The sequence below is a fragment of the Dermacentor variabilis genome, chromosome 1 (assembly GCF_050947875.1).
Source record: "Dermacentor variabilis isolate Ectoservices chromosome 1, ASM5094787v1, whole genome shotgun sequence".
NCBI classification, from domain to species: Eukaryota; Metazoa; Arthropoda; class Arachnida; order Ixodida; family Ixodidae; genus Dermacentor; species Dermacentor variabilis.
In genome coordinates, this window is record NC_134568.1 from 164,450,119 (window position 1) to 164,462,966 (window position 12,848).

The 12,848-nt window shown below is 46.6% G+C and overlaps 1 protein-coding gene across 1 annotated transcript in view; it reads right to left on the reverse strand.

Annotated features, from left to right (window-relative positions):
• Nucleotides 1–1,219: 1,219 nt before the first annotated feature.
• Nucleotides 1,220–12,848, reverse strand: part of LOC142589566 (uncharacterized) — a 179,693-nt gene continuing 168,064 nt past the window's right edge. Inside the window, exons 7-8 of the mRNA XM_075701068.1 lie at nt 1,776–2,250; nt 1,220–1,373 (exon numbers count right to left, since the gene is read on the reverse strand). Of these exons, the coding sequence (XP_075557183.1) occupies nt 1,792–2,250 (459 nt within the window). The 3' untranslated portion in view covers nt 1,220–1,373; nt 1,776–1,791. The remainder of the gene's footprint in view (nt 1,374–1,775; nt 2,251–12,848) is intronic.

Here is a 12,848-nt window from a genome sequence, read left to right on the forward strand (position 1 = left end):
TGCCGACGTCATTTCTTCTGCGTCAATTAGTCGAGATCACGCCCCTGTTACCCTTGCGTCATTGCCATGCATTCATTGTCATACCATTGTCTGTCGTCACGGTGTCATCGCCATACCATCGTCATCTTTTCAGAATCGTAATACGATTGTCGTCATGCCGTCCGCGTCATACCACGTCCGTCGTTCTATCGACATCATTCCTTATTTGCAATTCCATCTTAATTATGCTGTCGTGATTAAACCACGATTATGCCCCATCATCATTGCGTTGTAGCCATACAGTCGTCGCCGTGCATTCTTTGCAGTACCATCGAGGTCGTTCCATCGTCGCCATTCCAGCTTCGTCATCCCATTCTCATCATACCGTTGTGGTCACGCCGTCGTGGTCAGGTCAGCATTGTCATACAGTTATCTCCAAGACATCGTCGTGATGCTGTCGTCGTTATGACATCGCCGTCATTTCAGAATGATCATCCCATTGTCGTCATACGGTCTTGGTCGTTCCATCGACGCCATTCCGCCTTTGTCATTCCATCATCATCACTGCGCCGTCGTCATACAGTCGTCATGCCGTCATGGTCGTGGCCGACCCATAGCAATCCCACAGCAAAGTGGGCATATCCCGGAGAAAGCGCATATGGCATATAGCCGAAGCAAGGGAAATCTCGGAATTACCATTAGAGATTCTAAATAAAGGTGTCTTTAGCAATACATACTGTGTGCCACTTCACTGCTTGATTGCTAATCGCATTAACGTCGACAGTGATAGTGAGATGGGTTCTGCAGGTGATTAATTTTTTTCATCTTCTATATTATGTGAATTAGTACTTTCAATAATTACTGTGCACCCACTGCGACATCACCCATAAGCTGCAGTATGTGAAGACAACCAAATAAATACTTCACTTTCGCAGAATATGGAATCCTTCTTTTTCTTTAGTAGTTGGACTTGTGGTTCACAACGAACACGGGGCTAAAGGAGACGCTAGAGTAGATGGTTTCTAAGCAATCTTGACCACTTTGCGTTCGTTAACATAGTTTCAACGCGTGGTGCACGACCATCTTTTCACTGGCCACTGCGCCAGGGAATGGATGCTCCAACTCGTATAAGCTGCAGAACGCGATATGCTCTAAGCCACCACCAGCGTGAGAATCAGAATGATGAGGGTGCAATATGGAAGTAAAAGCTGCCAGCAGAGAATTCAGGTGATGGGGAACGGTGTCCCCAGATCATGTTTATTTACACCTGCTAAAAATACATTTCTTTTTTATTTCTTCATTCTCTTCAACTCTGACGACAGGTTCAAGCCCCAGAAGCTCTCACACACAAAACGGCGCTGCGAAGCTTTCACCGCATGCCTTTTCTCTTGCTACTGAAATGGAAAGGATTCACATATTCACCTTGACAGCGCCAAGAGAGAAAGAACAAACTCCTAACTGCCCTAACACGCATTTCTTTAATTAAGTCTTTCTCTGGTAAAAACACCTTCCCGTGAAGGCAACAACTCTTGCAACTAAAGTAGACTACTAAAAGGTGGAAGTTAACATGTTCCCCATCCAGTGTGGCTTATGTTGTTGACTCAAAATAACATAAGGAATGAAGTGCCTAAAAATTACCTACTTTGCCTCACACATTCATGGACGGCGCCCTTATATGACTCCTACCGTTCTCACATCAAAAGTCATTTAGGAAGCTGAATTCGCTTTTAAAGTGTCCGATTGAACGCTCCTTCTCGCGACAACCCTACGGCGCGAAATAGAAGCTGGCAACGTACCTAAACGGGATGGTACTCATTTGTGGTATCCTCCTTTCAATACAAGCAGCTTGCCACCACCGAGGCCGTAACCTCCACCAAGGCCTAGACCGGTGCCTCCGAGGTCAGCGCCACTGAGCAAGACGCCTCCTCCGTGTCCTCCGCCAACGACTCCGCCATAGCCGTGTCCTCCGGCGACGCCTCCAAGCCCGGAGTGGGCCACAATGGCGCCTCCACCGTCGACCTTAGACACGTGGTGCACCGTGTTAATGAGGAACGATGGTCCGGCTACGGCCTTGGTGAAACCATGGCCGCCGCCGCCTAGGAGAACCACGCTGCTGCCGACTCCTACTCCGGCACCGCCTCCCAGGTCTGCGCCACCGAGAGCTAGACCGCCACCAAGGCCTCCCAGGCCGGCTCCGTATCCTCCGTATCCTCCGGCCAGGACGCCACAAAAGGCACTGCCTACCAGTGCGCTCATTACAACGGCGTACACCTGTGCGCGTGTGCGTCATGTAGTTCATTAGTCAGTGCGTGCTGCAGTAGTCCAGGGCAGCTGCCTATGAGCTGCTATGGCTAAGACGGGCTCCATTCCTATCCCCCGAGCCTACTAGCACTAAGGACAACTTAATTTAGCAGCAGTTAAGGACAACTTAGTGTCAGCAGCCAAAGTTTCTTTTGCTGCCGACAGTTGTCAACAGGGCTCTTCAATTCAGCCAAATCCAGGAATTTCACTGGAACGTTTCTCAATCTCTTGACGCCATATTTTACAAGGCAGGCGATGTATTCATTATCAATAAGTAAAGTACAGGCAATTGTTTTCGCTATCAAGGCATATTTGTCGTCGTCGTATAGTTTATTCGTGCATCAAAGGGGAAATGACAATTTCTGGACTTCAAAACTTGGCAATGCTCAGTCAACCTGCATTTTAGGAGTGATACTAGTAGCCAGCTTCGTAATTGGTTTGATTACCCAGATATGCTTACTACACGGAGCATTTTTTTATGTATTATGGCGTGATAATTTATGAACCAGTCATGTGATAACTTTGATTCGACTGGTTGTGCCCCGCTGTGCTATATAATATCCGACTGTTAAAATAATCACATACAGTAAACACGATACCAATTTTATATTTATAGTTTGGTACGTGACTTGATACACAAGATCTGAATTTAAGTTCGAAGGAGTAGTACCCTGAAGAAGCAGCAAGAAACGCTATAGTCACAAGGTGACCATTTCTTTTCCATACAGTTTGCTTACTATTGTCTCGTAGTACCACAGGCGCCTAAATTCAGGCGACTGTAATGACATACAAAGATATCATATAGTAAGCCTCTGGCTGACCGGCTCCATTTTATGTTTCGGATAATTACTCCTCAGAAATGGAATTATCGTGGAGACATCACTCGGGAAATATTAACGAAGAAGGGGACGCTACCTCTCGTACTCGTATAGTAGATGTACAAACTATATCTTGCGATCTGGCATGACAAAAACTTCGAACAATGCACTTTACGTCATCATTTGGTACTAGCCCCATTTAAGGTTTACGCAGACAGTTCATCGCGAACAATCACTCGTACATGCCGATTCAGTGTCCAAAAAGGAGACCACCTGTAATGCTATGTACAAGGGTTCCCGTACAATCACCTAAGCTGAACAGGATTAGTCGGTAAAAAGGAGACCACCTGGAAATGCCGAATGCAGACGGATCCTGTATTGCCGCAAAAACGTTTACAGTCACAAATGAGACTTGCAGTCCCAGTGTCCGCGGCAATAGATGTTCTCCCTTAAGCGAAGCTACTTTAGTACACTTTACCTGTAATCTATACTGATATGATTCGTAGACTAATCCAGTGCAAATCTTGAACTTAATGCAGTACTTATTTGTCGGCAAGAGAGGAGAAGCACGTGAGGAATGCGCACTTCCACTCTCGGCATCCAATTTTCGTATACTTGACGACATTATAAAACATCACTGCAGAGCCACGCACATTGAGCTAAATGTGACAGCACAAAGTCCCCAATATGGGGACCGTATCACCGGAAAGAGCAGTACATGATGCCTTACCAGAGTATTCATGGTGAGTGGTTGGTTGATGATGCCACAAGCAAGCTTTGGAAGCTTTTGTCTGCCAAATGGCAACTAGCACTCTTATATACCTGCGCCCCCATGTCTTCTCACTACGTTACCACTCAAGGCGTGATGCACAGGTCGGCCCAGCCCCTCCGCTATCGCGTCGTTTCCGACAGGCCCGTCTTCCTGGACATCGCTAAACGCATCCTCCCCCCTGCTGTGACCCTCCGAAGCTTCCTTACGGTACACCGCACGCTCACGCACACGAAACACGACACACAAGCACACCTTATCAAAACCTAATATTCTAGTCAACCGATACCTCGGTCCTTTCGTGAGAAAAGTGTAACGGCAAAAGCCGAAGGCCTCCGTACGGTACCTGCGTTTCAATATCGAAAGCCTGCAAGGACCGTGCTCTGGATCGGAAACAACATTCACCTTTTTCACGCTTGTAGCCGCAATGGGTGTTACTCCTCTCCTAGAGTAGCTTTTACTTTCTTTTCTCAAGTCGCATGCTCTCTAGCGTGGTGTATGGGTCGCGCGAACGCACACCGCTATCGAGGGCGAGTATCTCTATCGCGGCGTCCGCCCCGGTCCGGGCAAATGAAAAACTGAGCCCGCGGCGGCAGCGTCCCCTTACCGGCCGCTCTAGAGCATGTGAGTTCCAATGTTTAGGAGTGCGATGAATCCGCGTCCGCGATTGCGTGGTCGATGTGTATTCTCATGGCGATGTCGTGGATACGACACGAGGAAGAATGCCGCGGAGAGCCGCAGCAGAGTGCTTCTCCGGTTCCGGCGGCCCACATCGCTCAGTTGGGCGGGCGGCTCGGGTGGAGGGACCTCCGTCATTTCGTGGTGACCGCGAGCGCCACACTTTAATTCAGCCCAGCGGTTCTCCCACCCCGCAGATGTTCATGTCTAGCGCCGTTATCGGGCACCCTCGCCGGAATCTCTGATGAGATTCGAGGGGAAAAAAAATAAGAACCTCCCCCTCTTCCTCTCTTTGCTTGTGAAGAAACCGACCGCGCGGCGGAAACGCCGACACTTCGCGCCATGAATTTATTAAGAAAGAAGCTTTTTTTGGACCCACTAAGCCGCGGAAAGTCCTCCTATAGCCTCATGGTGCCGACGACGTTGTATTCTTGGTCAAACTGCTGGTCGCGCTCTCTTCCATTTTGGGCTATTCTGGCCTTGCACGCACGTATCCTGCGTGTGCTGTTCTTCCTTTTCGGCTTATGTTATCGTCGCACGTCCCGTGAAGAATAACTGCTTAGGGTCATCGGCATGACCTCAAGGGCTGCTGCGAAATTTTACTTCTCCCACGCTGTGCGCCGCAGGCCGATTCCAGCCATCACACGCATCCGCAATATGACCTTCCACCAGCATGTATCTTCAAGAACACTGCATAATAATAGACCCGTCTATTTTTAAGGTCATATACTCGAGAACACGAAAGAATGTTATGGTACAGGTGCTTTCTGGGAAGCTATGGGTAAACTTAGCCCTCTCCAGGACACATCTTAAATTTTCACAATGTGACGTCGTTTTTGGCACCATTGTCTTCTGTTTCCCGGATTCTCGATAGTACATTGACGTGTTGCTGTTTATGCTCAAGCGCAACTAAATGACCACAAGACTCTATTAAAAGAACTGAAGGATATCACGAACCTTCCTTGTCCCCAGCGGTTTTTTATTTAGCGAATACTGCAGGTCAGAAGGTCCTAGTAGAAGGGGCAAGAATTAAAAATGCACAAGAGGCTCAACATTTCGGAGTTCCTAAAGAACAAAAGCATACAACACAGAGCACTTCTGTCAAAAACAATGTTTTCTACCTTATACAAAGCAGTTAGGGAAACAACAGTCAGGTAACACTCTACAAGTCTGAGGTAATGTTCTGGCAAACTCTTCCATTCAGTAATCGTATGGCGATAGCAATAATACTTGAACACGTTTATCCTACAAAAATATGTGGTTAAGAAAGAGCATATGACTGATGGGTTTTTTAGAGTTTCTAGTGGGATAACATAATGTGTTGGTCAAGTGCGAGAGCCTTGTTTACTAATAAATATAACAATTCTTATCGACTTAACGTACGTGTTGTTCGTAATTCGGTAATTCCGTTATGTTTCATAAGCTGCGAAACAGACATGTTCCGGTCCACTTGGAAAAATTGTAACGCATTACACTCCTCCGAATGTTTTCAAGGGCATCGGTATTAGTTTTACTGTGCCGATGCCATATAATCGTAATATAATCATTTTCTAGTTCGGGCCTGATGAAAGATGTCTATGCGTTTTATGTTAATTTCGCGCGTATGTCTTTGAGCTTGTGGAGTAATAAACAGAGCTCGTGAAAAGCAGAACAAGTGTTGTCAATGTGGGTATTCCTGCTTAGGCTATTCGTAAACATTACTCCAAAGATATTTAAATTTGTCAACCTCTTCTTATCGGTCGCACCCAATAGAGTACAAAAATTCAAACGGACGTGCTTTCCTTATTATTCTAAACGAAACAAATTTTCCGCAATTTAACTTCCTGTACAATTCGTTACACAAGCAAAGGTATTGCTAAGGGCTTGGGCTAAAGCTTTTTGATCATTGCTACTTTCAATTTCACTAAACAGAATGCAGTCATCTGGGAAGTGTCAGATTTGAACAGGTTCATCAACAACGCCATCTATGTCATTGCAAAATATCAACAAGAGCAGTGGTCGAAGGACCCTGTCCTGGAGATCACCAAAGTTATGCGGGAGCATGTAGGAATTTAGGTCACATATGACTACATATTGCACGCCTGATTTTTATTGGAGTTGCAGTTTTGGAGTTTTTACTGGAGTTTTTACATTTTCTTAATATGTGGGACCAGGTCCAAGGCTTTAGCGAAATCTAAATATAATGCGTCAATTTGACCAGCCTTGTGAAACATGAATCCGAAGAAATTGGCGGCTGCAGGTAGCTGCGTAACCGTAGATAGGCCCTTTTGAAAACCGTGTTGACATGGTAACAAAGTTTGCTTATCATCCATAAACATAGTAATAGTAGCTGCTGTACGTGCTCAAATATTTTACATTTTAAGGATACGATGGAAATTGGGCGGTAGATCAAAAGAGAAAGTTGGTCCCCCTTTTTTCTGCATCGGTACTACCCGAGCTTATTATCTTCGCATGGCAAGACTGAAAACCTGAGAAATGTCTTACAAGACAATTCGCTAGTGCTTCGGCATAACAAAAAACGAGAGTTCTTCACTTTGAACCAGAGAAGCATATTGAGTACGCCCTGATGAGATATAATCGCCATATCGGGAAAGGATGATGGTGCAGTCTTACAAACATAAATATGTCTATCTGCGCCACTTGAGCTAACTCGGGTGAACGATGGAACATGCTGCTGAGGTCGATTGGCTAGAGGCCACAACTGATTGCAGAGTATGGCGCATGCTTTAATTTTTGTTGCGCATTTTCACTGCTCATTTCAAAGTGCGTTGCGCAGTGTTAGTGCATAATTGTATCTGGCGTGCGCTGCTGTGGAATGTAGTGATATTACTCCTTGCTGCGAACTTGCGCTTAATGCCTGGTAGGCTGTGTTTATACATGCGCGCCATAACCTGAGTTTTCGTACTCGTCATGACGTTCTATTGGGTGGTAACAGAAGTGCGGTGACAACTGTCAAGTTCGTCATTGATGTATTTTGAGAACTTCTATCATTCGTTTTCTAGTTTCAGTTTTAATTTCTTCGCTCATTGGGTTACGGATAATTATTTTTCAGACACTCTTGAGGCTATAGTTCTCTATTCAAGATGAAACAACAAATGTATCATCATCAGCATCATCATCATCATCAGCCTGTTTTATGTCCACTGCAGGACGAATGTCTCTCACTGCGATCTCCAATTAGCCCTTTCCTGCGCCAACCGATTCCAACTAGCGCCCGCGAATTTCCTAATTTCATCGCTCCACCTAGTCTTCTGTCGTGCTCGATTGCGGTTCCCTTCTCTGGGCACCCATTCTGTAACCCTAATGGTCCAACGGTTATCTAACCTGCGCATTACATGACCTGCCCAACTCCATTTTTTCCTCTTGATGTCTATTAGAATATAGTCTATACCTGTTTGCTCTCTGATCCAAACCGCTCTCTTTCTGTCTCTTAACGTTATGCCCAGCAATCTTCGTTCCATAGCTCTTTGCGCGGTCCTTAAATTGTTCTCAAGCTTCTTTGTCAGTCTCCAAGTCTCTGCCCCATATCTCATCACTAGTAAAATGCAGTGATCCTACACCTTCCTTTGAATGATAATGGTAAGCTTCCAGTCAGGAGCTGGCAATGTCTGCCGTATGCAATCCAACCCATTTTTATTCTTCTGTGAAGTTCCTTCTCATGACCAGGGTTCCCTGTGATTAATTGACCTAGGCAAACGTACTCCTTTTCAGACTCTAGAGGCCGACTGGCGATCCTGAACTCTTGTTCCTTTGCCCAGCTATTCATCATTATCTTTCTCTTCTGCATGTTAATCACCAACCACACTCTTACACTCTCTCTATTAAGGTCCTCAATGATTTGTTGAAACTCGTCTGCATTTTTACTGAATAAAACAATGTCATCGGCAAAGCGAAGGTTGCTGAGGTATTCGCCGTCGATCTTTACTCCTAAGCCTTCCCAGTTTAATAGCTTAAATACTTCATCCAAGCACTCAGTGAATAGCATTAAAGACATTCTGTCTCCCTGTCTGACCCCTTTCTTTATAGGTATCTTCCTGCTTTTCTTGTGTAGAATAAGGTAGCTGTAGAACCTCTGTAGATATTTTCCAAGTTATTTACGTAAGCATTCTGTACTTTGTCATTATGTAATGCCACTATGACTGTTGGTATCTCTACTGAGAGAGAGAGAGAGAGAATAAACATTTTTATTGAGTGAACGTAGCTATGGAGAGGTGTCCTCATTCCAGGATGCCTTGAGCTCGGGCCGCGTCCTGGGCCCTCGCAATCAGCCGTTGCTGATCCTCGAGGTTGGAGCTGGCCAAGGCTCTCTCCCAAAGCTCGTTGATGTGGTAATGGCTCGGAGGATTTAATGGTGCCGCTCTGCAACCCCCTACTATGTGCCTGAAGGACCCGGACTCTGCGCAGAAGCGGAATTACGGAGAGAATCGTGTAGGTTTTTTAGAATTGGGGGGGGGATGGGATGGGTGGGGGATGTTATTAACCTGTAGAGTTCGGAGGAATCGCTCCTGCTCTTTAGATAGTTACTTGTGTAGGGGTGCATTTGTTCTGCGGGTTAGCTTGTAGTGTTGTGTGATGTCTTGGTAAGAGACTAGAGGGTGCATGCACTCGGGTTCAGATTCCTCAGCGTCGCCTCGGTGGGTCAAATCTCGAGCCACGTGGTTGCGATCTCGTTGCCCGGAATGCCGTGATACGCTGGCGCCCAGATGATCATGACTGATCTCGTTGGCGGCTTTTGATTGATGATCTGGAGCGTAGTGGTATGAATTCTGCTGCTAGCAAAGTTGCGGCGCGCGTGTTAGAAGTCGGTCACTCTGACTTCAACCTCTGTTTGGGAGAGCGCGAGGGCTATGGCCGCTTCCTCAGCTTGGAGGGGATTGTTTCGTGTGGGCGAAATGCTGCTCGGATGTTCTTTGTTGACGACTACGGTGGCTGTTGTGGCTGCACGTCTGGAGTACGACCCCGCGTCCGTGTAGGCTGTAGAGGGTAAAGTCCCGTATCGCTTGTGTATGGCCAGGGCCCGGGCTTCCCTTCGCTCTGCGTGGTGCACTGGGTGCATGTTGCGAGGCAGATGACTTACGGCGATGTTGCTCTGAAAGACGTGGGGTAAGCTCACCGTCTGAGGCGGCGGATGGCTGAGAGGGGCAGAGAGCCCCAGGCGTAAGAGGATGGACCTCCCCGCTTCCGTAACCGCCAGCCTTGTTCGCTGACTGGATAAACGTGCCTCGATCAGTTCCTCAGCCGTGTTGTGCACACCAAGTCGTTGTAGGCGTTCTGTGGACGTACTGATCGGCGGGCCCATCACCTGCTTCTATGCCTTTCTGATCATTGTGTTGATTTTCTTGAGTTCCGTCGCGTTGAGTAGTGCATATGGAACAGCGTAAGTTATTAGAGACACGACGAATGCTTGGACAAACCGAAGTGTGTCCGCCTCCCCGATGCCTCTTGTCTTGGTTGTTATTCGCCGGATCATGTGGGTGACTTGGGCTGTTGTATTCTTAAGCTTGTTAATTAATATTGTGTTGGTGCGATCCGACTGGAAAATCATTAAAAACATATCTACGCTCTTTGACGGAACGATGGTTTGCGGATCCAGTTGTATGTTGATAGTGGGCGAGTCATATGCGTGCTTCGTTCGCGGTGAGACCAGGCGTAGCTCCGACTTTGGGGGGCGCAGCTGAGGCTGCATGACTTAGCATAGTCGCTCACCACGCCTGCCGCTTCCTGCAAGCGGCTCTCCATTGCCCCAACGGACCTTGTGGACGGGCAGATGGTAATGTCGTCGGCCTGTAGGCCATGCCGGATCCCCGAGATGTTATCGAGGAGCGGCGGAAGGCCTATTATGGCGATATTGAAAAGCAGAGGGGATAACACTGCGCCTTGTGGTGTGCCGCGCCCGCCCATCAGGAAGGGGTTTGTGGCTTGGTCGCCGACCTTTAAGATGGCTGTTCTATCTGAGAGAAAAACTCTGATATAGGAATACGTCCTGGCCCCACAGCCCAGCGTGTTTAGCCTCTGTAAGATTGCTGTATGCTTGACGCTATCGAACGCCCCTTTAAGACCTAAGGCGATGATAGCCGTGGGGGAGTTGCGTGTCACTGGTACAATCACCTCCTCTTTCAGCTGAAGTAAGATGCCTTGAGTTGTGGACGGAATCCTGTCATCGTTGTTGGAAGTTTGCCCGAGTCTTCAGGAATGGTTGTAGCCAGTTGAGAACGATGTGCTCTAAGAGCTTTCCTACACACGAAGTGAGGGAGATCGGTCGTAGGTTCTCAATGGCTGGTAACTTCGTCGCTTCGGTATCAGACGAACCTCGGCCATGTTCCAGTCCTCAGGAAGGTTTCCTTCCCTCCATACTTCGTTAAGGTGAGCAGTAAGCTCTAGTAGGGGGGAGGGGGGGGGCTCTCAAGATTTAAAAGTGCCTTACTGGTAATTTGGTCCGATCCCGGGGTTGTGTGGCCTCTCAAGCCCATTATCGCCGCTGTTACTTCATGTAAATGAATGTCCTCATCTAGGAGCTCGTTAGGCGTGCTGGTGTAGGGTGGCAGAGGCTCCGATGGCTGTGTGGTGAGGTACTGGGCTTTGACAGTCAAAAGGAGGTCCGCCTCGTTCCCTGGAAATTGGTGGATTACTCGGGCCATATTGTGATGGAATTCCGTTTTGCTGCTGGCCGGGTTGATTAAATACCTCAATAACTTCCACGTCTTGGAAGTACTCAGTCTTCCTCTCAAGCTGTCGTAGAGGAATAGCCAATTTTCTTGGCATAGCGTGGTAGCGTATTCCGCAGCCTCTTGTGTGAGTAGTGCGATTCGCCCCTTGGGCTTGCTACTGAATCAAATGCCTTTTCGTAATCGATGAAAGCCATATAGAGAGGCTTATTATACTCTGTGGATTTCTCGATAACCTGATTAATGACATTGTAAAGTATCTCTTCCTGAAGCCAGCCTGTTCCCTTGGTTGACTAAAGTTCAGTGTTGCCCTTATTCTATAGGAGATTATTTTGGTAAATATTATGTCATGCTCTATTACTGCATTTATCATACTTTTAGCTAACATTGTATAATTAGCAAACATTGCGTATAAGCTCATGATTTATTTCCTTGTTATTTGTTGTATAACCCACTCCCCTCTCTGATGACGAAAGGCTCTGAGGGTAAATAAATAAATAAATCAATATAATACTGGGCCTATAATGGGCCTAATGGACACTTCGTATAAAGAGCCGCCAGTTTTCCAAGCATTATGTCTGCTCCATCTTTGATTAAATCGACTGTTATTCCATCTTCTCCTGGCGCTCTTGCTCGTTCCATGTCTTGCAATGCCCTTCTGACCTCATCGCTAGTTATAGGAGGAGTTTCTGTATCCTGTTCATTACTGTTTCTAATGGTGTATCCTGACTCCTCTGGGTACTGTACCGGTCAGTATATAATTCTTCGGCTGCTTTTACTATATCTTCGAGATTGCTGATGATATTACCCTGCCTATCTTTCAGTGCATACATCTTGGTTTGTCCTAAGACAAGTTTCTTTCTCACTGACTTCTGGCTGCGTCCATTTTTTCCTGCTTCTTCAGTCTTTCTCACGCTATAGTTTCGAATATCACTTATTTTCGCCTTGTTCAGTTTTGACAGTTCCGCGAATTCTATCTTATCTCTTGAGTTGGACAATTTCATTTTCTGTCGTTTCTTTATTAGGTCCTTTGTTACTTGGGAGAGCTTGCCTACTGGTTGCGTTGGTGCCTTGCCTCCCACTTCATCTGCTGCCTCTGAAGCCAACCTAGTTACGGCTTCATCCATTAGCTCTATGTCATCATCATCTCTCTGTTCTAAGGCTGCATATTTGTTTGCAAGTATTAGCCTGAATTTGTCTGCTTTTACCCTCACTGCCTCTAGGTTGACCTGTTTGTTCTTGAGCAATTTTGCTCTTTTTTTCTTCAAATTGAGGTGAATCCTAACCCTCACTAACCTATGACCACTGCACTTTACCCTACCTATCACTTCTAGATCCTGCGCTATGCTGGGATCAGCAGAAAGTATGAAGTCAATTTAATTTCTTGTTTCACCATTAGGGCTTTTCCAGGTCAACTTTCTGTTGCTACGATTCCTGATGAAAGCGTTCATTATTCGAAGCTTATTCCTTTCTGCGAATTCTGCCAGCATCTCTCCTCTAGCGTTCCTAGAATTGACGCTGTAGTTGCCAATTGCATGTTCACGAGCCTGGTTTTTCCCCACTTTTGCATTGACGTCACCCATTACTACAGTATACTGAGTTTGCACTTTTGTCATCGCTAATTCGACATCTTCATAA